The 24,955-nt window shown below is 43.3% G+C and overlaps 2 protein-coding genes and 1 non-coding gene across 7 annotated transcripts in view; 2 read left to right on the top strand and 1 right to left on the bottom strand.

The window, feature by feature from the left end:
• The window catches only part of LTA4H (leukotriene A4 hydrolase), a 30,865-nt gene extending 24,935 nt beyond the window's left edge, over positions 1-5,930 (bottom strand). For both annotated transcript variants that reach the window (XM_055576719.1, XM_055576728.1), the window contains exons 1-2: positions 5,668-5,930; positions 780-910 (exon numbers count right to left, since the gene is read on the bottom strand). In XM_055576719.1, coding sequence (XP_055432694.1) covers positions 780-910; positions 5,668-5,826 — 290 coding nt within the window. In that variant the 5' untranslated portion in view covers positions 5,827-5,930. The remainder of the gene's footprint in view (positions 1-779; positions 911-5,667) is intronic.
• ELK3 (ETS transcription factor ELK3) overlaps positions 1-24,955 on the top strand; it is a 266,287-nt gene that overhangs the window by 47,066 nt on the left and 194,266 nt on the right. The gene's annotated exons all lie outside the window — the stretch shown is intronic.
• Positions 6,333-6,404, top strand: TRNAD-GUC (transfer RNA aspartic acid (anticodon GUC)). Its single transcript has one exon. It is a non-coding gene; the product is annotated as a tRNA-Asp (tRNA).

The following is a 24,955-nucleotide window of genomic DNA, read 5'->3' as shown; positions in this document are numbered from 1 at the left end:
ATCTTGGGATAAGCGCTGTAGATGTAGTCTTTAATCCTTACAGTGTATGCGTGCTAAGTTACTTCAGTCATGCCCCTTTGTGACCCATGGACTGTAGCCCACCAGGCTCCTCTGTCCATGGGATTCTCCAAGCAAGAATACTGGAGTGGGTTGCCATGCCCTCCTCCAGAGGATCTTTTCATCCCAGGGATCGAACCTGCATCTCTTACATCTCCTGCATTAGCAGGCAGGTTCTTTACCAGTAGGGCCACCTGGGAAGCCCAAACCCTTACAGTAACCCTTTGTAAAATGTAGATCACGCCACAAAGGGTTACTAAAGGGATTAGAAGAAAGAATACATCTACAGCACTTATCCCAAGCACTTATGTTTGTCATTGTTATTCCATTAATAAAACCGGCCAGCCTCTGGCGAGGAGGTGAAAAATACACAGCTTATAAGAGCTTCCCAGGTGACCCTGAAATGCTTTCTTAAGGCATTCCCACCATCACTCTAGGTATTACTAACATGATGAGTGAAGAAGTAACAGTTATCAAGTCCTATTTTTCAGTATTTTATACAGCAAATTTCTTTAGTTTTCTATAAATTCTATAAATTTCTATATATTTTAGGAATATATAATTTTCACTATAAGCTTCGATCTGAACAGCAGATTGGTAGGAGGAGTGTACCAATTACTACATACACACAAACTAAAAATAGGAAATGAAAAAAGAAACTAAAATAAAACTATATATTCCCCTTATTTAGCCATAAAAGAGAAAGATGAGAATATCCATACTTGCACAGAGCAATAGGAAGAGAGATTTCGATTGGTGATCCTTTGTAACTTTGTCTTTCTCCAAGAGTATATTTGACTTCTTGTCCATTGATGACCACTTTTTCTATTGTGAGGTCCTTTGTATCCAGAATCTAGAAATAAATCAGTATTTTTAGATGATGAGAAAATGGTTTTATGCACTGGAAAAAACTAAATGATAGTCACAGTCTTACTACAATTTCAGATTAGAACTAGTTGCTTTAAGACAGAGTAAGATACAGAGTGAGAGACAGGAATTAAAGGAGTTGACAGTTAGCATAGGTCCCAATCCACATTCTCTAAACTTCCCCTCTACCGTCTGAGCTACCAGGGAAGCTCTGGCTTTAGGTAAAAGTCAGATCTAAATGAAAATGCCTTTGCTTCTGTCTCCTAAAACTTAACTTCTCTACTATGAAAAAGCTCATCTACAACTTGTCTTTCATCATGACTCCTCAATATATATTACCTTGTATTTCTTCCTACAATTCATATAGTCCTACTGCTCTGTACTACTTTCATAGACCCCAAAATTAAAACAAATCTTGGTTCTAATTATGCAAATAAGCAGACTGTACTGCTTTGTGTATCTAGAGAAAGTCCAACCTGGTTATGGCAACTCTGATCAAATGGCCCTATAGAGCAGCGGTCCCCAACCTTCTTGGCACCAGGGACTGGTTTCACAGAATACAATTTTTCCATGGACCAGGGGGGTTGGGGGGATGGTTTCAGGATGATTCATCCACATCACATTTATTGTGTACTTTATTATTATTACATCAGCTCCATCTCAGATTATCAGGCCATTAGACCCTGGAAGTTGGGGACCCCTGCTACTGGGAGATTGGGAGTTCATATCTACTTGCCAGGCAGATTATCTGCTTTGGGCAGGAAGGGAGTGGCAACAAGTGTCTGAGGATTTTCCATCCCAATATTCCTCTATCTAAGCCCTAGAACCCATACCCTTTCATTATCTCTCAACTAATCTCTTGTCCTAGAATCTTCAACCTTCCTATGCCACAAGCCTGTTTCCAAACAACTTAAAGCTTCCAGCTTCCTATATTAATTTTAAAACTTCACTCAATCCTTCTCCCCCCTCTGGTAACTATTCTACTTTTCTCCTTCCTTCCTTAAACTCCAAGGGTTATCTATGGCTGCTATCTCCACTTCCTCATCAATCTATCCTCCCTTGCTCCTCTTCAGTCTGACTTCTAGTTTTTGTGCCACAGGAAGGGCAGTCCTCCTGATCAATAGGTCTTTTCTGTTCAGTAACCTGGACCTCTGCTGCTAATGGCCCCAGTGGACCATAACATCTGTTTGAAGGCCTTTCCTTGGCTGCTTTGACTTCACACATCAATGATGTGTGAAGTTACACATCTTTGTCTAATACTTTTTTCCTCCCCCTCCTATCTAACTACAAAATCTAGATATGTCCCCATGCACTAACTAGCCTTGGGCTTTCAGTTTACTTACCATATTCAATCCCTAGTTTTGCTCATTCTCACATCTTCACCTGGAACCTCTGTGCAGGTGACTACCCATCTATTTCGCAGCTGCCTCCCCTCCCCAGGATTTCAGCAGCTATCTCTAACTGCCTGGTTAACATTCCCATGGGAAATAGCATCTCATATTCAATAGGCTCCTGAAGATTTTAAAAACAAAGCCACCCTTCTGTACCCCAAGTTTGCTCTCTCTCCTGTTGTCTCTATTCCGCTGATGGAACTCCTCAACTTACCTAAGGTTTGAAATATTCAAATAATCCACAATTGGTCCCACTTCCCAATCCCACATAGCCAAGTAACAAATTTTTCTTTCACACTGTTCTCAGTTTTTTTTTTCCTTTCACCACCACCCTAGGTCAGGCCCTGTGGACTTTCAGAACTGCTCACCATCTAACCTTCCTACCTCTGACATCTTTCCCTTGAAATCTGGCCTAGAATAGCATGGGGAGTTAGACTGCCCAGAAACAGTCACTTTCCAGTCCCCTCTCTTTTGGATCAGTTAACTGGGTGATAAGTTGAGGAAATTTCAACAATTTTATTCTTATCTAGAGTCAAGAGTTTTTGGCTGGGAAGAAATTTCCATCCTGGTTTTATTATCTTTTCCCTTTCTCTTTGTTTTTTAAGAGCAGCCAAATTTGTTATGAGTATCATCAGTTTTCCTTCCAATGGGCAATTATTATTTCTTTTGGAGTACTCTCTCTTTTTGGGAAGTCCCTCAATGGTTGCCCTTACTCTAAATTAAATTATCTTCCCACTCTTGCACATTCAGAAATACTGGATTTTATAGTTTAAGAATAATAAAGGTACTCCTTTGCTCATATTCCAGTACTTGTTTCTGAATATCTGATTTGCTGTAAAAACCTGATGGGAGTATCTTATGTATACAAACTACTTATGTTTATACTACTTTTATAACCATAAGGGTTTCCCTGGTGGCTCAGCTGGTAAAGAATCTGCCTGCAATGTGGGAGACCTGGGTTCAAGCCCTGGGTTGGGAAGATCCCCTGGAGAAGGGAAAGGCTACCCCCTCCAGTATTCTGGGCTGGAGAATTCCATGGACTATACAGTCCACACAGTCACAAAGAGTGGAACATGACTGAGTGACTTTCACTTCACTAAAACCATAAGGGTGAATCATTTGGGTCATTTCCCAGTGAAACATATTCTATTTTCTGTATTGCCTAAACTTTTCAAACCTGTTCTGAATCAGAAGACTGTTGTAACTGTTTTTCTGTGAAACCTTTTCCCTATCCTCTGTGTTTGTTACAGCAGCTGGCCCAGATTTCTCCAGCCCCACTTACTGTGCCACATTACAAGGATTTGTTTTATCCATTAGACTGAGGGCTCTTCAAAAGAAAAAGAATGTTACTTAGGCTTGCATTCCCAGGGTTTAACACAGTGCCAGAGAAACAGTAGATGCCAATTAATGCATGAAACAAGTCCTGGACCAAGAGAAAATAGGAAATGCAATGTTTAAGCTGTGTATCTCAAGTCCTAACCTCAGCTAGCACTCCCAAATTACTTAAGAAATTCCCTTCAAATTTCACTGATAAATGTTATTAAGCAATTGATCAAAAATAGAAATGAGAAGGAAAAACAAAGGAAACTGGATAGTTGGCTAGTTGGAATTAGCAATTTAAAAATCTTCTCTTGAAATTTGCAGAATGCAGAAAAAGCAGGCAGGTTTTTAGACTGGAACTTTGAACAGACATAAAATTTAAGCATCCTAACTCTAGCTTACTCATGGAACAGAGGTAAAGGTTTAATTTTTATAAATAGGAGTGCAAGGTCATATTAAGCAGTGACAAACTATCAAAATTCACTTTCTTTTACTAAAAGGAGAGACTGCATTGAACGAGGACTTCAGTTCAGCCAATCCTGCCTGGGCAAAGCTGTCTGCAATAATAAATGATAGCCTGGCATTTCAAGCAGACAAAGTGCAGCCTATAAGGAAATAGTTGTGATCTTGCTAATACTACTTTGATTTATTTATTTCCTTATAGTACTTCTGGGGACTACACATCAATACATAGAGGAGTCCACCAATTTTTCAAACCAGAATTAGTCTAGGAAAATGTTAAATAACAAAGTAAGAAGGTTAGGTGCTTTATTGGTTCATATCAATGAACTCAAAATACAGGTCTATTACTCAAGCAGGCAAAAGTCATAAAAGCCACCAACTCTTATCTAAACTTATTAATACGCCCAATCAGTGGATCCCACTGATTTCCCCCTATCAAGCTTACAATATACCTTCTCTGCTGCTTATTGCTGGGCTGTAGTAGCCATCAGCACACTATGCAATATATACGGCTAGTTTTCTTGTTCCTCTTATTTGTAAAAATCCTTATCTTTGAAATTCAAATATTATCAGACAGTTTGAGTAAGAACACTGGAAATAGGCTATGTTGTACAGATAAAATAATAACACTTCACAAAGCCAAACAAGTTTTTCATCATTCTGGTGGCTAGAGAGCTTGAAGTCCTTATTTTCTAAGAAAGTGCAATATTACTTGCTGCTGGGAACCAACTATTAATCAGTTGTATTGAGACATCCTTAGAAGCTTGAATGTCCCACCCCTCCTTAAATTATTCTCAGAGAAGGGTGATAAGAAGCAAAGGTAGGAAAAACCATGAATCCGGAGACAGCTGCACCTGGAGTTATAAAGCAGAGACTGAAAGTATTACAGCAGGGCTTGGAATTCTAGGGGGTTTTAGAACTGGCAGGGAGATGGTGATCCGGTCATATCTTGTAGATCTGCAGGTTGAAATAAAGGGGCCTGGGAGGGAGAGGTGGGACTGAGAATCTGCAGGACAGAGGGCCTGAGACTTAGCTGAGATTGTGGACTGAGCAAAGTGGGCTGGGGACTGGATGAATTCTGGGGCCTGAGGAGGGAGTTCTGGGCTGCAGGCCGAGGAAATGGGGAGACTACAGGGGGCGGCTTTAGCGCTGGGAGCTAGGATTAGCGGGGAAAGGAGAATTCCTGCTAAGATGAAACTTGAGGGCTGGATGAGGAGCGGGGCTGGAATGGGCACCAGGATGTGTCCAGGAACTGCGAAGGAGGCTTTGGGGGAAAGGAGCGGAGGAGAAGGCAGGTATACATAGTGGGTAAAGAAGGAATGCAGAGACTCCAGTTGGGTTGGGAGGGATCGATATGGGATGCGTAGGGGGCTGAAGACGGGGCACTGAGAAATGAGTTGAGGCTAAAGAGGAGGTGCAGAACAAGGGTTGTGAGCTGAGGAGGAGCATCTACGGATGCGTGAAGCAGGCGGAGGGCAGGCACCAGGAAGGGGCCGAAGCGGGGTGAGAGACGGGAGACGGGTGGCCAGGGAGAGGAGGGCACCCCACCCGGGAGCATGTCCCACCGTACCAGGCTGCGCAGATTGTCCTCCTGGGACTGGACGGTGAGCGCGGCGGTCCCGCTCAGTACCCGGCGAGTAAAGTCGATGCTGCAACGCAGGTGCAGGTGTTTGGTCTGGCAGACGGACGCCGGGGAGGCCAAGGAGCACGTATCCACTACCTCGGGCATGGCTGTGAGGAGTCCCGATGCACACGATCTGCACCCCAGCTCTCAGCAACCAGACTACTCCGCTGAGCGCGAGAGAAAGGGGGAGTGAGGTAAAGAGAGGAGGAGGAATTCGCGGCGTCTGCTGGGAAAGGAAGTTCTTTGAAGTCAGCAAAGAGTAGGGTGTGGCATTGATGGAACTACAAGTCCCATGGTACAGTGCGACAAGGCGTGCGCTTTGCTCTCTGGGAGTGTGTGTGTGTGTGTGTGTGTGTGTGTGTGTGTTGAGGGGTGTAGAAGTGGATCGATATTTCTCCCAAAGTGGGAGGAGGGGAGAAAAGAAGGGGAATGGAAGTTAGAGGAAGGGTAAGCAGATGGAAATAAGTGAAGGCTTTTATTTTAGTTCCATTCAACTTCGATGGAAGTTGCAATAGCAGTAGAAGTGTCAGGCCTACTGATGATTGTGGGTCATGAGAGGGGCGGGGTAAAAAGAGATAAGAGAATTGTCAGAACACGCTTTGTCGTGCAACTCCTCGTTAGTATAGTGGTGAGTATCCCCGCCTGTCACGCGGGAGACCGGGGTTCGATTCCCCGACGGGGAGGCATTAAGGAGTTCTTTTTTTTTTTTTTTCCTTGCAGGGTTCATGTAAGCATTTCAAAAGCTATTGTGAAAGAGAGTCAACATCAAGGTTTATATTTTAAAACCGTTTTGTGTCTGCTTTCCATGTCGGCAACCCAGTATGTACATTTCCAGGCCCTAGAGATCAAAATAAAAATAAACCACATTCTCATCTTAGAAGCTTAGAACGATTACCTCAGTATACTGTAGTGAGAGAATTTTATGATAAAAGTGTGCAGTGGGTGCAAGGGGAATGCAGACCTGGGGCATACTGGATGTGAGGAGGGGTTGAAGGATGACTTACCTAAAAAATGGAACCTGAGTTGAAACTGGGAAAATTGGAGAAGAATGTGTCTCGAAGGACTTTGAACAGCTGGACATTTAATCTTGAATGCTTAAAGGAACACTGGTAGCATTCAGAGAATGACTGTGTGTGTGTTAGTCTCCATGTGACTCTTTACGACCCCATCAACTGTAGCCCCTCAGACTCCTCTGTCCATGGGATTGTCCAGGTAAGAATACTGGAGTGGGTTGCCATGCCTTTCGCCAAGGGATCTTCCCTACCCAGGGATCGAACCTGGACCTCCTACATTTCAGGTAGAGTCCTTACAGTCAGAGCCACCAGGGAAGCCCCAGAAAATGGGTATGAGGTATCAAAACCAGAGTCAGGAGGTTTGGAAACTGCCAGGCTTCCCTGGTGGCTCAGATGGTAAAGAACCCGCCTGCAATGTGGGAGACCTGGGTTCGATCCCTGAGTTGGGAAGATCCCCTGGAGAAGGGTGTGGCAACCCACTCCAGTATTCTTGCCTGCAGAATTCAGACAAAGGAACCTGGGGGGTCACAGTCCGTGGGATCACAAAAAGTGGAACACCACTGAGTGACTTTCACTTCACTTCCACTGCTAAAATAGTCCAGGAAGAAGATGCTGGGGGGCCTGACATAGGTATCTAATAAATAGAGATGGAGAGGAAAGAATGGAAGGAATACTTAAGAGATAAGTGGTGTCACATTAAGAAGGAGCCTAAGATGATTTGTTAGATTCTAGGCTTCAGTGGTTGGGTAGTCATTAACCAGAAGTAGAGACTATGTGAAGAGGATAGACTTACGTGGGAAAGATCTAAGTTTAACTTGGGACAAATGGAGTTTGAGAATGTATGGGAGTCAGAGTGGAGGCATCCTTGAAGTATTCTGGGGAAGGTTCAGGTAGATATGCGAGTATCATCATACGGTGAGTGAAACTATGACAGTGAGTAAACTCAGCCCAGGGATCATGTGCAAAAAGAGCAGTGAAAACAGCTGGGAAGCTTGGAGCGTGCCAGAATTTAAGAAAACAAAGCTAGAGGATGGGAGGAATCCTTTCACCGTGAGTATGTATACCAAATTACCACGCGCACACTTTCAATATCTTAACATTTTATTTGTCAATTCTACTTCAATAAAGTTGCATTTTTTAAAAGGTGGGGGATGGTGGTGCTAGAGTAAAAGGAACTCATGAAATAAACTAAAAAGAGCCAACCAGCAATGTTAAATACAGCCTAGAGGGCCATTACAATAAGAGGTAAAAAGTCTTCCTTGAATTTGGCAATGGGATGGAGGTGGGAAGATGGTGGTTTTGTTGACCTTTGTGGTTTAGTTGAAGGTGGATGACAGAGAACAGCAACTGAGCAATAAAAAGAGTAGAGGGGAAATAGAACAGAGGCTGCTCTCTCAAGACCTGTGGCCAATGTGAGAAGGGAAGAAAAAAGAGGAATAGGGAGGAGTATAGGAGTATGGTGCTGAGAAAACGTTGTCTTTAGAGAGAGGGAAACTTTAACATGTTTAAAGGTGAAAGGATTTCTAGAGAAGCTGAATTGAGCAGTTGGAGAGCACTACATCTCTCCGTTCTGTTTCAAAGTTATCTAGCAATTAAATTTGGCCCCAGCCACAGATAGAGAGGCTATTCAGTAGGTTATCTTTGTGTTGGCCCCTGAAAGCCAAAGAAGAACAAAATGAAACCTCTCAAACTATGAAATCCAATACCTTACACATGCATAAATCCTAACTCCATAGAGCCTAAGAATCCATGACATGATTGGCATTTGCAAACACATTTTGAGGCCTAAAAAGTGTTCCTGGTGTCACCAAATCTAGGATAACAAATATGATGCACTAGAATTGATTTAGCAAAAGAATATACAATCAAATTATCTTCCTAGTGGAGAAAGGATAGTTTGTTTTACTAAGAGAATGTCAATATCATCATCTTCCATTATTAATCACCAGGAACCCATAGAGTTTATGCCTCTGTGTTAAAGAAGAGATATCCACAGACAAACACATATGAATCCCTCAAACAGATTAATAGATTAATCAAAAGACAAATATACAATAGGAATTGTTTTCTATGATACCACAGACACCCAAATATAAAGTATACAATAATAGCAATTCACAAATAGGAGTGTCATTCATATCTAACGGTGGATTGAGTTTTTTAAATGAAGCTTTCCATTGCTTTTCTAAAATGAGGATTCTATGAGGGTGTATATGCAACAGGAGATTTATATTATATATATATATATATATATATTTTTTTTTTTTTTTAAGATTTATTTTTTGACTGTGGGAGGTGTTTTTTGGTGCATGCAAGCTTTCTCCAGTTGAAGTGAGCAGGGGCTGCTGTTCATTGCAGTGTCCAGGCTTCTCATTGTGGTGGCTTCTCTTGTTGCAGAGCACAGGCTCTAGCAAGGAGACTTCAGTAGTTGTGGCTCTCAGGCTCTGGAGCACAGGCTCAATAGTTGTGGCACCTGGGCTTAGTTGCTCTGCAGCATGTGGGGTCTTCCCAGATCAGGGATTGTATCAGTATCGCTTGCATTGCAAGGCAGATTCTTAACCCCTGAACCACCAGGGAAGCCCTAATTTTATATTTTTTAATTGTATTGAAGTCATCTGGTCCCATCACTTCATGGCAAATAGATGGGGAAACAGTGGAAACAGTGTCAGACTTTATTTTTATAGGCTCCAAAATCACTGCAGATGGTGACTGCAGCCATGAAATTAAAAGACGCTTACTCCTTGGAAGGAAAGTTATGACCAACCTAGACAGCATATTAAAAAGCAGAGACATTACTTTGCCAACAAAGGTCCATCTAGTCAAGGCTATGGTTTTTCCTGTGGTCATGTATGGATGTGAGAGTTGGACTATAAAGAAAGCTGAGCACCGAAGAATTGATGCTTTTGAACTGTGGTGTTGGAGAAGACTCTTGAGAGTCCCTTAGACTGCAAGGAGATCAGTCCTGGGTGTTCATTGGAAGGACTGATATTGAAGCTGAAACTCCAATATTCTGGCCACCTGTTGCGAAGAGCTGACTCATTTGAAAAGACCCTGATGCTGGGAAAGATTGAGGACAGGAGGAGAAGGGGACTACAGAAAATGAGATGGTTGGATAGCATCACCGACTCAATGGACATGAGTTTGGGTAAACCCCAGGAGTTGGTGATGGACAGGGAGGCCTGGCGTGCCTCAAAGAGTCAGACGCAACTGAGTGACTGAACTGAACTGACAGTTGATTAACAATGTTGTGTTAATTTCTTCTGTACAGCAAAGTGACTCAGTTATATGTATACACCCACACATATATATGCGTATATATGTGTATATATATATATTTTTTCATATTCTTTTCCATTATGATTTGTCACAGGATATTGGATATAGTTCCCTGTGCTAAACAATAGGCCTTTGTTGTTTATCCATCTTACATATAATAGTTTGCCTCTGCTAATCCCAAACTGCCATCAAAAGGAGATTTTACTAAGGATGAAAAAGATGATTTATGTAAAGTTCTATGAAAAGAAATGTACATATATTTACAGAGCATTATGAACAGTAGGCATTTCAGCTCTACTGCTCTATGACTCTACCTGGTTGCTGTTGTTTAGTCGCTAAATTGGGACCACATGAACTATAGCACGCCAGGCTTCCCTGTCCTTCACTATCTCCCTGAGTTTGCTCAAACTCACGTCCACTGAGTCAGTGATGCTATCTAACCATCTCATCCTCTGCCATCCTCTTCTCCTGCCCTCAATCTTTCCCAGCCTCAGGGTCTTTTCCAATGAGTCGGCTGTTTGCATCAGGTGGGCAAAGTACCAGAAAGAACAATTCTGGGAGTAGAGAATTCTCAAGCTTAATTCAATGCTGCACACACTCCTTAACAGTTTGCCTTGCTTCTTTCCTCTCAAGATTATATATCTGACACATAGAGAACATTAACTATTCCCCAATATATATATTTCTTTTCACCTTTAAGTAGTAAAACCCTCAATGTTTATATGGACACATGGCCTCTCAGTAGACTGCATTTTCCAGCCTTCTTTGAAGTCATGGCCATGTAACTAAGTTCTGGCAGAATTGTCAATTATGACTTTTAGAAAGTGTCCTTAAGAGAGACTTTTAAAAAACACTTTTAAAATTCTGTTATGTGGAATGCAGACTTGATGTCTGGCACTCTGTCATATTGTATCATGAGGTTGGAACCATTCTTGAAGGTGGTGGAGCTGCAGCATAGAAGGAGTTGGAAGTATGGGCTGTAAGTAGCCAGTTGTCTGGTGATCATGGAAGGCCCTTGTGGACTAGATTCTTTTCCTTGAGAGAGAAATAAAATTCTGCTTCAAGACAGTTATTTTGGGTTTTCTGTTATCCCTTGGGAATTCAGTCTTTACCAGGACACCTTGTTTCAGTTGGATGAGTTTTTTGGTTTTGTCCCAGACTGTTACCGTTGTCCATCCATTTGTTACCACTTATTTTGAGCTATTACATAAGTTTGAAAAAAGTGATCAAGGTAGGCTTTCTTCCCTCTATCTTGTGTTTTCTGCTGCAGCATTTTTTCTAATCATCTCACTACCCTGCTTAAAAGCCTTCAAGTTCCCATCAATGTCTGCTCTAGATGTTCTCTACTTTTTGGTAGATGTGGCCTGGGTATGGTTTAGTGAAGACTGAGCAAGGAACAGACACAAGAGGTGTGAGAGACCATGAAGCAGCAGAGACAGGGGACTGGAGTTCCTGGGGGGCCACGGGCAGTTGAAATCAAAGTTCATAGCTGAAAAGATAAGGGGTTGGGTGTGGTCAGGGAGTCTGACAGAATAAGATTATGGATGACTGCCTCTTTTTGTATAAAAGGGGAAGGAGAATATATACAAAATTTGCTCATATTCTGGAAGGATCTCAAAAAACTCATGGCATGGTTTGCTATGAGGAAGGGAAGTGAGGTGGCTAAAAAACAGAGGTGAGAGGTAGGTATTTCAAACAAGTAACCTGTTAGAGTGAAAGTCGCTCAGTCGTGTCTAACTCTTTGCGACCCCATGGACTAGCCTGCCAGGCTTCTCTGTCCATGGAATTCTCCAGGCCAGAATACTGGAGTGGGTAGCTATTCTCTTCTCCAGGGAATCTTCCCAACTCAGGGATTGAACCCAGGTCTCCTACATTGCAGATGGATTCTTTACCATCTGAGCCACCAGGGAAGCCCAAGTAACCAGTTAAGCCTTTGAATTTTGATATATGTGAACATGCTACCTATTTATTCAAAAATATTATTTGTAGATATTTTAATATCTATATTATCACCAGAACTCAGATATGCAAAAAGAACCAGGAATAGCCTTCTGTGACTTTTGTTTATATGAAGCTCCCTAGCACAGGAGCCCTGCAGTCTCACCTCCACCTGCTCTGCTTCAGCAGTGCTGAATACACCTTGCTGGAGACCTATATTCTCCCTGGAGCTGGAGGCCACTACCCTACCCCCACCCCTACCCCCTCCACCTGCAACCCACCCACCTCCATTGCAGGGCTCCATGGCAGGGCCCTTCTTTTGGGAGCTAAAGGTGGCTGAAATCATTTCCTCGATTTTCTCACTCACTGGCAGGATGTGAAGGGCATCACATACACCTGTTCCATTGTTATTGTTCAGTTGCTCAGTTGTATCCAGACTCTTTGCGACCCCATAGACTGCAGCATGACAGGCTTCCCTGTCCTTCACTATCTCCCAGAATTTGCTCAAAGTCATGTCCATTGAGCCGGTGATGCCATCCAACCATCTCATCCTCTGTCGCCTGCTTCTCCTCCTCCCTCAATCTTTCCCAGCATCAAGTCTTTTCCTTTGAGTCAGCTGTTTGCATCAAGTGGCCAAAATATTGGTGCTTCAGCTTCAGTCCTTCCAATGAATATTCAGGGTTGGTTTCCTTTAGGATTGACTGGTTCCTTAAGGCAAAGAGATTCTCCTAGACTCCTGCCCAGACCCAGGGAAAAGAGGAAGAGTCCTGGGGGGCAGAGGAGGGCCCTCACATGGCTGACTGGCAGGCAGGGTCTGGAGAGCCTCACCAGGGAGCTGGTCTCCCACCTAGATCCGTCTTTTGTTTCTCTGCTTGTGCCCTCAGAGGGACCAGCCTGAAAAAGACAGATTGTCAAGCTGTGCCTGGGCTGGAGCTGGAGAATCACTGCTGGTCACTCTCCTAACTCACACAGAGTGGTTCCAGCACCAATAGACCTCAGCCACCACCCCACCTCCCCACAACACACCCGACTCCCACCTACAGGATGAGAATCTGCATCTCACAAGATTCCCCAGGTGATTGATGTGCATATTACAGGCTCAAAGGATACTTTGGAAGTCAAGGAAGTTCATTTCCAGAGTTAATCAAACTTGGCAAGACCCCTCCTCTTGGAGTTGACAGCCCTGGACCCTCCAGTCAATACTCCCTTCACACCCTATTGTCACCCCGAGCACAGCACCTCCCACCTTGTGTATAACTGTTTACTTAAGTCCCAGATGGTATATTTTCTCTCTCTGAGCATGTGTGTAGTTGGAATAAATACCTGTGTAAATGAATGAATGAATGAATGAGATTTCGTATGAGGCTCCAGGCATCCTTGTACTCAGTGTGTTGATCTGTTGACTCTGGAGCAAAGAGGGCCCTCTGAGCCCTTCCTTGTCTTGTGATATCACCAGGCAGAGTGTTTGCTTGCAACAGGAAATGCCCTTACCACCCTCTTGCTAATGGTAAACACTTCAAAAACACTTTTCTTAAAGCAAACTCTCCATTCTTAAAATCGCACCTCTCATAAGCATATTATTCTCTGAGTAGCACTGACATACGTACACTATATGTTCAGGTGTAAAATAAACAGCTAGTAGGGAGCTGCTGTATAACACAAGGAGCTCAACTCAGTGCTCTGTGATGACCCAGAGAGGTGGCAGGGGTGGGTGGGAGGGAGGCTCAAGAGAGAGGGGATATATACATATATAGTTGGTTCTTGTTTTTGTACAGCAGAAACTAACACAGTGTTGTAAAGCAATTAGACTTCAATTAAGAAAATAAGTACATTACCCTCTGAACTTGAACTGAACACACCCAGTGCAAACAGCAGCTAGATTAGACACAGAGCCTGACCACCATCACCCCTCCCCCGCCACCAGATGCCTTGTCAAATTCCCTTCCAGTCTCTATAAATCTCACTCCCCAGGGGTAACTGCTGCCTGAATTGCAATAACTCATTCCTTCTACTGTTGAGCTCTTTATATTTCCTTTTGTTGTTTAGTTGATAAGTTGTGTCTGACTCTTTTGTGACCCCAGGGACTGCCAGGCTCCACTGTCCATGGGATTTCCCAGGCAAGAATACTGGAGTGGGTTGCCATTTCCCTCCCCAGGGACTTTTCCCAACCCAGGGATCAAACCTGCATCTCCTATATTGGCACTCGTATTCTTTACCACTGAGCCAAATGGAAATATGCAGGAGAGGTCCTCTTAAGCCTGACTTCTGCAGCTCATATTTGTGGACCCTCCACACTGTTGTGCATTCTCATTGCTGTGTGGTATGACACGTGTGGACAGACCATGATTTACTTATCCATTCTACTATGGATGCACATTAGAGTGATTTTCAGTTCTGGTACTTATACTGCTTGGGACAATTCCAGAACATGTCTCTGGTGAGCACATTATAGCTAAGTTTTGATGTGCTGCTTTTAAGTTTGGACAGCATTTTTCCAGAAATTTCCTGTGGGACCCTTCCACCAAGCCAAAAATCAGTCATTGGGGCAACCCAGGATCTCAAGTCATGGATCAGGCATGGGGGGAAGATGTTTTCCAGTTATAAGAAAAAGATTGCTTTGCAAGTGAGACGGGCTGGAACCTGGAACCCTTTGCTGCAATGCTGCAAAGCTTGCACCTGTACATACCTCTCCTTGAGCTACAAAATACAAAGAAACTGTAGGGGACAAATTAACTCTGTGCACGCAGTTGAGGCAAATTCTGGAGCAAAAGATACAAAGACATTTCTGAAGATCAGGGTACAAAATATGGGTACTGCGAATGTCCCCCCTGCATACAATACTACCTAAGGGGTGGGCAAACCAACTAAGCCACCCCTCCAGCCCAAAAGCCTTGCCTGAATTTCTTGTCTGGCCTCTAGCCAATTTCTATTGATTGGAGAAGGCCAAGAACCGTGGTTGATATCACAAGTACTGGATCAGATCATACTTCACTGTCCCCTCAGTCACTTCTGTTTCTTTTCTGGGTGTCACTGATAGCAAAGTTCAGCTCTACTGGAATTTTTCCTGACTCAGAGATTCCAGGTCTAGTTATACTTTTCCGACAAAGTAGCCAGAGGTATTTCATCAGAACAGGTACTTCCACCTTTTGTTCTAAAGAATGAATGGGATTTGACAAGTGTCTACAGGGTCGTGTTTTCAAAAGCATTTTCAAAAGCATACTTTCAAAAGTATTTCTGCCTCTTATGGGTTGACTTTGAGCCCATTTCCTCTTGCTTTGCCAACAGAGCAGGTTATTACTACCTGCTGGTGTTGAGCAAAGACCTTCCCCCATCCCCCCAGAGGCTTTCCTCCTAAACATTTTTCTTACCTACAAATTTGTGTTTGAGGAAGTAACTCTTATTTTGTCATCTCTTTTGAAAGGCCTCTCGTACTTAGTATTTGGAGTTGAGCAACTCAAGTAAGCTTCCATAGTTGACTTGCTTTTTACCTTCTCCAGCAGAGGTGGCTCGGTTATTTCTCAAGCTGAGGCATGGACTTCCTCCTCCATCTGGTTCCCACCACCCTTCCAAGCCGCTTCCTCTTGGCTCCTAGACACACCTCACCATGCTTAGCTGTCCCCATCAGGTTCCTAGAATATCCCCTTTTCTCATTTCTCTTCACCAACCCCTTCCTCCACGAATATTTTCCCAAAGTATTTTCCTTTCTCTTTGGGTCCTTACATTTTCTCAATGCAAGTTTTATACACACACACACACACACACACACATATACATGCATGCACGCACACATACACACTCACATAGTGAACCCTCATTAGTGGCAGATTTCATGTTTCTGAATTTGTCTATTCCCTAGAATTTATTTTTTACCCACAAATCAACACTTGTGGTCATCTCTGTGTGCCCAGAGCTGTGAAAATTTCAAATTATGCAGCTAAGGTTGAGCTTAGCCTTGCTTCTGTTGCTATACTGTGAACACGTGTCAGTTTCGTGGTCTATTTAATGACACGTTTTTCACATTTTCATGCATTTTGCTGGTGATTTCGCTGTTAAAAATGTCCTCCAAGCCCACGCTGGAATGATGCCTAGTGTCCTTATACATGAGAAAGCTGTGATGTGCCCCACGGGCAATGTACACAGGTTAGCTTCACTCAGGCCTTTGCTTAGCACAGTTCACATGCTGTCAGCTGTTAGTTCAGTGTTAATGAAGCTGTATGGTATTTGTAGGAGTACAGGTGCCTTTAGACAAAAACACACATAAAGTAAGCTTACCTATTGACTGACTGATGAAAATGTTATGGTCTGAGGCTCTCGGGACCGTGCTGTATTTCTCCTGGGAGCCAGGGACCAGGATTCACTAATTCAGTACTTGAGGTGACTTTATGAAACGTAATTGCTACAAATAAGGGGAATCAACCGTATATATTTCTTGTCCTTCAGTTAGTTTGCATTTGTTTCTTTCAACCTCTCTCCCTCTGTTCCCAAAGTAATTAAGGTGGCAAGCTTCTTCCAAGCCTACCTTAACTGTCTTGAAACACCAGCTCAGTACAAAACAGCATGCTGTGTCCTCAGCAGGTGTGGACTGAGTAACAGAAGCGAGGGTATAGGGGTTAGGATGGAGGGATGACGAGGAACAAGGAGAATGGCAGAAACAAAAGCCCCAGTCATAGAAGCAGAGGTGATTGCTTCCTCTAAAATGGTTTGGGTTCCCCGAATTTTTCAATCTCTCAGTCTTCAAATGCTTCCTCTTTATTTCTGAGCAGAACATTAAACTAGAATAATATAAAATTAGAAATTAAGTGTTGTTTTGTGATAGATTTGATGTATGGAAGTCTTAAAGCTGTCCTTTTCTGATCCTTAAGGAATCAAACAGAGCAGATCATCCAGATTCTTTTGCTGTTTTTCCATTTTCCGTCTCCTCACTCCCTCCCCCTAGGGCTTCCCAAGAGGCTCTTGTGGTAAAGAATCTGCCTGCCTGCCAATGCAGGAGACTTAAGAAGATCCCCTGGAATAGGAAATGGCAACCCACTCCAGGATTTTGGCTTGAAGAATCCCATGGACAGAGGAGCCCGGTGGGCTATAGTCCACGGGGCTGCAGAGAGTTAAATACGACTGACTCAGTCAGTCGCTCAGTCTCAGCATGCACACACACCTCACCCCAACATCTTGGTCTTCACTTGGAGAGAGAGAACCACAGAACTCCTAAACTTGGGCACTCACAGCAGGCATAACCACAACATGGCAGCAGCATCAGATGCCTTTCATGGGTGTCAAGCCTCATGGATGCCTGCTGGTGCCTGGGAAGTTAGTAAACCTATTGGGAAAATGGAGATAATAAAGTGAAACCGCCAAAGATCAGTGTGGGAGACTGACTAATTAAAGGGCACTCAGATGGACGAGTCTGCAAATGCTGTAGAATTCAATAGAAAGATGAGTGGGCATCTTCCTGGAAGCAGTGAGGCTTGCATTGAACCATAAAGCAGGGATCTCTAAATTTTTAAATGACTAATAACAATAAAAATTTGGGACACACCTTCAGTAAATATTTATAACTTCTCCACATGTGTTAATATAATTAATGAATATTTGGGCTCCAAAATCACTGCAGATGGTGACTGCAGCCATGAAATTAAAAGACGCTTACTGCTTGGAAGAAAAGTTATGACCAACCTAGATAGCATATTCAAAAGCAGAGACATTACTTTGCCAACAAAGGTTCGTCTAGTCAAGGCTATGGTTTTTCCAGTGGTCATGTATGGATGTGAGAGTTGGACTGTGAAGAAAGCTGAGTGATGAAGAATTGATGCTTTTGAACTGTGGTGTTGGAGAAGAATCCTGAGAGTTCCTTGGACTGCAAGGAGATCCAACCAGTCCATTCTGAAGGAGATCAGCCCTGGGATTTCTTTGGTAGGAATGATGCTAAAGCTGAAGCTCCAGTACTTTGGCCACCTCATGTGAAGAGTTGAATCATTGGAAAAGACTCTGATGCTGGGAGGTATTGGGGGCAGGAGGAGAAGGAGACAACAGAGGATGAGATGGCTGGATAGCATCACTGACTCGATGGACGTGAGTCTGAGTGAACTCCGGGAGTTGGTGATGGACAGGGAGGCCTGGCATGCTGCGATTCATGGGGTCACAAAGAGTTGGACACGACTGAGCGACTGAACTGAAGGCACAAAATGAGGCTTCCCAGGTGGCTTAGTAGTAAAGAATTGGCTTGCCAATGCAGGACAGTATGTTTGATCCCTGGGTTGGGAAGATCCCCTGGAGAAGGAAAAGGCTACCCATTCCAATATTCTTGCTTGGAGAATCCCCATGGACACAGGAGCCTGGTGGGCTACTGTCTGTGGGGTTTCAAAAGAGTCAGACATGACTTAGTGACTAAAAAAACAACAAAGGCACAAAATACATCAAGGGCAAGGTTCATTGTTAATGACCATGAATATAAATAAAATAGCCATCTTAATAATGTTGATTTGGCATGGTAGGGGGCTACCCTTCTTATCTGACTTATCATCATTGTTTTGTTCATCAGATCAACATGCCCACTTTATCCTGGAGTAGGAGAATCTTTAGTTCTGTCATTTTCCTGGTGCGCATTTATGCTACATGCTACCTTCTACATTGAGGTTGCAATTTGTGAAATGTGATTCTAGAACTCTGAGTGACTTGAGTGTCTAGAAAAGTCATGAGCCTGCAGGAGGTTTTAACAGGGGTGATACTACCCACTGAAAGAAGTTACAGGAAGAGTAGAAGAACAGAATATAATTGCTTATGATCATATCTCAGAAGTCATGCCTGTGAAACAAAGCAAATACATAAATAATATTCGAGATTTACTATTTTATGCCTGAACGCACATGGTTGCTGTGTGCATGTGTCCAGCCCACTCTGGAAACCCCTTCCTGGATGAATGTGTCAAGTTTGGAAGGGAGATTGAAAGGGAAAGGACTCCCAGTGAGGTTGGTGGTTAAGAGCAAAATCAGATACCAAAGGCAATTTCAGAAAAATAACGCACACTTCTTGAACCCCTAGATGTATTTCCAAAGAATGAGTCCACTGCATTTTACACAAGATGCCTGTGTGCCCTGGGATGGTCCACTCCACTCTGGTCTGATGACCGAGGCAGGAACTCATTGAGGTTTCCTGTCCCTTAGAGGAAGAGAAATTAGCAGCTACTGGACAGCTATCTTCCTAGCTTTAAGCTAGCATCATTGAGCCTTGAAGTGACATACCACCACTTTGCAATGTTCGAATGGTCATATAGAAAACCCTGATACGATGGAGGGAACCGCACAAAGCCGCAAAAGCAGGAGGTGGGGGTTGTTGGGGACTGGCTACTACCATGAAGTCAGCATTATTATCGCCCCTGTTTATAGAGGAGTAAACGAGGCTCTGAGAAATAATTTGCTCAAGTCACTCAGTTTGGAACAGGCAGAGCTGGGGCTCAAACCCAGGCAGTGTGACCCCAGAGCAATCCTTTTTGAGCACTGCCCTGTAACCTGGCTACACCACAAGCTTTTTTCTGACTTCCTTTCTTTCCCCCACTGCACCAAGCCTTGCAAATAAGGTATATTTCCTTTTGCTTAGACCATTTGGAAGGTCTTTGTTTCTTCAGGGTGGAGCTTGGAGAGTTTCCAAAGAAAGAAATATAATGAGAACATCTGGCCAAAGTCCCTAATGTGTACACATTTATTAATTAGTTAAGAAGACATAACACAGAGACTACAAATAACAAGACCATTGAACTAATTTCAGAGCCTGAAATTTACAAGCCATACCCAGGCAGAGTGGGTTGTATGTACATTCTGTTAAGCTCCTTTTCTTTGTGATTGCTTGGGTCAGATTGTGGTCTCATGAGGTTGGGTGGGCTCCACTGAGCAACATTTTGCTAAAACAAGTCTGCAAGATTAGATCTTAGGAAACAAAAGCCGGAACAAGAAACTACATTTCCTATAAAATGCGTAACCGTGGGATAACACATTTGACAACGGTGTGACTGGATAGAGGCCAATTCATTTATGAGAAGGAATGGGATTATGTATGATATATAATGTCATCTGTATAAGTGATCACATGAAAGATAAAGCTTTATTTTGTTGTTGTTGTTGTATTTTTTTTTAAACCAAATTTTTGCTGCATTAGACATCCCCGTCATAAGCCCAAAGCTGCCGGCAGCCTTCTTGTCATCATGCTGTGTTTGAGAATGACACCAAAATAAAGAAAGTAAGAAAGGAATGCAAGAGAAGAGGTCTGCTGGTGACATTGTTTGACCTTCTGGATCACACCCACTGAAATCCAAGATATACTCATGGACTTCATGTGCCAATGAGTCCCTTTTCATATTATGCCAGTTGGAACACTAACCAACAGATATATTCCACTATATATCTACATGTCTATATCTATTTCATTATATGAATATGTCTCCCTACTTGACCATGATTCTTTGAGGGCAGTACATGCTCAGTATTTGTTGAATGAATTTAGTTGAAAAGTGTTTTGAGCCTAGAGCAGGGACATCTTTTTTTTTTTTTTTAATTGAAGTGTAGTTGTTTTACATATGTATATATTCTTCTTCAGATTCTTTTCCATTATTGGCTGTTATGAAATACTGAATATAGCTCTAGAGCAGGGCCATCTTTAGGGAAGATAATGAACTTGGTGCAAGATATGATCAAGGCACTCAGGTTGGAGTGGGATTGAAAGAGAAGGGACAGATGCCAAACAAGGAATTAGTGAGGCAGTGATGCAGAGTGGGGCAGAGCAATAGTTGGCTTCGGTGCTACCGAATTCTGTGTGTTTGTGTCTGTGTTGTTTTAGTAAGGTTCTCTCTAGACTAAATTAAAATTGGATTTTACCAGCCTGTCTGAATCATCTATCTCCACCAGTTTATCACAAGTGGGGAAATTCACATTGGAGAATCAGAGGCTCACATATGGGCAAATAAGCATGATGGTCACACACAAAAAGAGTTGTTCCTAAATAAGCACCGTCAGGTCTTCATAAGGGCATGCCCAGAGCTTAGAGGCCTAAACAGCTCAGTTTGCAATGACAAGCAGCTTCTGGACAATTTAATGGAGTACCGACTGCAAGCAAAGGCCCCCGAGTGAAGTGGAGATTGGGAGGCGAGGTTTCACTTCCCTTCTAGATCCGCCAGCCAAGAAGCAGACTTGTGGAAGGGATGAACAACAGACCCACCAACCAGCTCCAGGACCCAGTGGAATGGTCCCTCTCTTTCTTCCATCCCATCACCTTAAAAAAGAGTTCTACTGAAATCTGACATCTTCATTTTCAGCCCACGCCTGGGAGGGTCAGGAGGAGGAGGGGCACTGTCTATTTGGCTTTGAGATTATTGCTCTTCTGTTCTCCGACTTGGTCACCGATCTACAGGCTCCCAGCTGTAAGGTCTCTGTGTGACCCACGCTCAGGTCATCCTTGGGGAAGACCCCACTCTCCAGGATAAGGGATCTGCAGCATAAATGTCCAGTGAAATTTTCTGTGATGATGGCAATGTTCTGTACTTATGCAGTCCGTGATGGTAGCCACATGTGGTAACATCAGCCACATGTGGTAACATCAGCCACATGTGGCTATTGAGCACCTGAGATGCGTTGAGTATAACAGAAACTGAATTTTTAATTCAATCTAATTTAATTAGCTAAACTTTAAGCAGTGACTAGTGGCTACCCTGTTAGACAAATCAGCTCTCCAGTTTCTTTCTCTCTCTCCCTCCCCTCTCCTGCTCTGCCTTCTACTTATCTCTTGACCCATCCCGCTCCCTCTTGCTAAAATAGCTCCTGTGGAATGTGGACTTTCTATTTTTTAAAACTCTTCCCGTCTGGACCAGTGCCCTAAGCCAGTGGATACACAATGAGTCAGTTGAATGTGACAAGGAAGATTCTTGACAGTGAAATAACAATAGAATCTATGAAGAATAAAACAGTATGCTGACATTTTTTATTCTAAGAATTTATGTTGTCGCTGTTGTTGTGTTGTTCAGTCACTAAGTTGTGTCTGACTTTTTGTGACCCATAGAATGCAGCATGCCAGGTTTCCCTGTCCTTCACTATCTCCCAGAGTTTGCTCAAATTCATGCCCCTTGAGTCGCTGATGCATCCAACCATCTCATCCTCTGCCGCCCTATCTCCTTTTACCTTCAATCTTTCCCAGAATCAGGGTCTTTTCTAATGAGTCGGCCCTTCACATCAGGTGGCCAAAGTACTGGAGTTTCAGCTTCAGCATCAGTCCAGTGAAGGACTGACTTCCTTTAGGATTGACTGGTTTGATCTCCTTGCTGTCCAAGGGACTCTCAAGAGTCTTCTCCAGTATCACAATTCAAAAGCATCAATTCTTCAACACTCAGACTTCTTTATGGTCCAACTCTCACATCCATACATGACTAGTGGAAAAATCATAGCTTTGACTATATGGACCTTTGTTGGCAAAGTGACTGCTCAGCTTTTTAATATGCTGTCTAGGTTCATCATAACTTTCCTTCCAAGGAGCAAGTGTCTTTTAATTTCGTGGCTGCAGTCACTGTCCACAGTGATTTTGGAGCCAAGAAAATAGAATCTGTCACTGTCCACTTTTTCCCCTTCTATTTGCCATGAAGTAATGAGACCGGAGAAGGCAATGGCAACCCACTCCAGTACTCTTGCCTGCGGAATCCCATGGACGCAGGAGCCTGGTAGGCTATGGGGTTGCTGGGAGTCAGACATGGGGTTGCTGGGAGTCAGACACGACTGGCCGACTTCACTTTCAGTTTTCACTTTCATGCATTGGAGAAGGAAATGGCAACCCACTCCAGTGTTCTTGCCCGAAGGATCCTGGGGACGGGGGAGCCTGCTGGGCTGCTGTCTGTGGGGTCACACAGAGTCGGACACGACTGATGCGACTTAGCAGCAGCAGCAGCAATGAGACCGGATGCCATGATCTTAGTTTTACAAATGTTGAGTCTTAAGCCAGCTTTTTCATTCTCCTTTTCACCTTCAAGTGGCTCTTTAATTCCTCTTCACTTTCTGCCATTAGAATGGTATCATCTACATATCTGAGGTTTTTGATATTTCTCCTGGTAATCTTGATTCCAGCTTGTGCTTCATCCAGCCCAGCGTTTCACATGATGTACTCTGCATAGAAGTTAAATAAGCAGAATGACCATATACAGCCTTGATGTACTCCTTTCCCAATTTGGAACCAGTTCATTTTTCCATGTCCGGTTCTGTTACTTCTTGACCCGCATACAGATTTCTCAGGAGGCAGGTAAGGTGGTCTGGTATTCCCATCTCTTTAAGGATTTTCCAGTTTGTTGTGATTCACACAAAGGATTTCATGTAGTCAATGAAGCAGAAGTAGATGTTTTTCTGAAATTCCCTTGCTTTCTCTATGATCCAATGAATGCTGGCAATTTGATATCTGGTTCCTCTGCCTTTTCTAGATTGTTTATCTCTTAATAAGAAAAAACTGTAACAGCCAAGAACATGTCTATAAAGAGTTCTGGAGCCAGACTCCCAGGCTCAAGATGACGGTCTCACTTATTAGCTAAAGTCTCTTGGGCAAGTTACTGAATTTCTCAGTATTTCAGTTTCCTCCTCCTGGAAAGAGATAACAGTACCCAAAGGGTTGTGGTGAAGCTTAAATAATTTTTCTTTGCAAAGCAATGAGACAGAGCTTAGCACATAGTAGGTGTTAATCCGTATTTACTCATATTCTCTTGGCACAGAAGGGGCTCAACACAAATTAGCTGAATGAGTGAATGGATTAAGTATGTGGCCACCGGGTGGCAGTCGTGCCTTACTAATAGAGACTGAACCAAAACCCAGGGACTGTGCTTTATAGGCGATTCCCTGAACCTCCCTCCTGAAGCCCCAGATGCACAGTATGAAGAACTGAGCCTCTTCTCTCTCCTGCCCCTCCTTTTTCTCTGATCTCTGCCCTCTCTCTACTGTGATGACCCTTTTCTCATTTTCCTACTGTATTGCTCTGCTCAGGCTACCGTTACAAACGACTGGGTAGCTTAGTGACAGACACCTATTTTCTCATAGTTCTAGAGGCTAGAAGTTCAAGGTCAGGGTGTCTACAGAGTTGGTTTCCAGTGGGGCCTTTCTCTTGGTTTGCAGATTGCTTCTTCTCTGTGCATGCACACAGAGAAAGATCTTTGGGATCTCTTCCTCTTCTTATAAAGTCACTAGTTACATTAGATTTGGGTTCCACCCTTTTAACCTGATTTAACCATAATCATAATTTAATCATAATCCCTAAGGGCCATATCTTCAAATACAGTCAACATACAAATTTTGGGGAGACAGGGACACAATTCAGTCCATCAGTTCAGTTCAGTCGTTCAGTTGTGTCCAACTCTTTGCGACCTCATGGACCGCAGCACGCCAGGCCTCCCTGTCCATCACCAACTCCCGGAGTTTACCCAAACTCATGTCCCTCAAGTCGGTGATGCCATCCAAACATCTCATCCTCTGTCGTCCCCTTCTCCTCCTGCCCTCCATCTTTCCTAGCATCAGGATCTTTTCAAACGAGTCAGCTCTTCACATCAGGTGGCAAAAGTATTGGAGTTTCAGCTTCAGCATCAGTCCTTCCAATGAACACTCAGAACTGATCTCCTTTAGGATGGACTGGTTGGATCTCCTTGAAGTCCAAGGGGCTCTCAAGAATCTGCTCCAACATCACAGTTCAAAAGCATCAGTTCTTCAGCACTCAGCTTTCTTTATAGACCAACTCTCACATCCATACATGACTACTGGAAAAACCATAGCCTTGACTAGATGGACCTTTGTTGACAAAGTAATGTCTCAGCTTTTTAATATGCTGTCTAGGTCGGTCATAACTTTCCTTCCGAAGAGTAAGCATCTTTTAATTTCATGGCTACAGTCACCATCTGCAATGATTTTGGAGCCCCCAAAATAAAGTTTGCCACTGTTTCCCTATCTATTTGCTATGAAGTGACAGGACCGGATGCCATAATCTTAGTTTTCTGAATGTTGAGCTTTAAG

The sequence above is a fragment of the Bubalus kerabau genome, chromosome 1 (assembly GCF_029407905.1).
Source record: "Bubalus kerabau isolate K-KA32 ecotype Philippines breed swamp buffalo chromosome 1, PCC_UOA_SB_1v2, whole genome shotgun sequence".
Taxonomy (NCBI): domain Eukaryota; kingdom Metazoa; phylum Chordata; class Mammalia; order Artiodactyla; family Bovidae; genus Bubalus; species Bubalus kerabau.
Note: the sequence above shows the minus strand (reverse complement) of the source record. Positions and strands in the feature narration are given on the sequence as shown.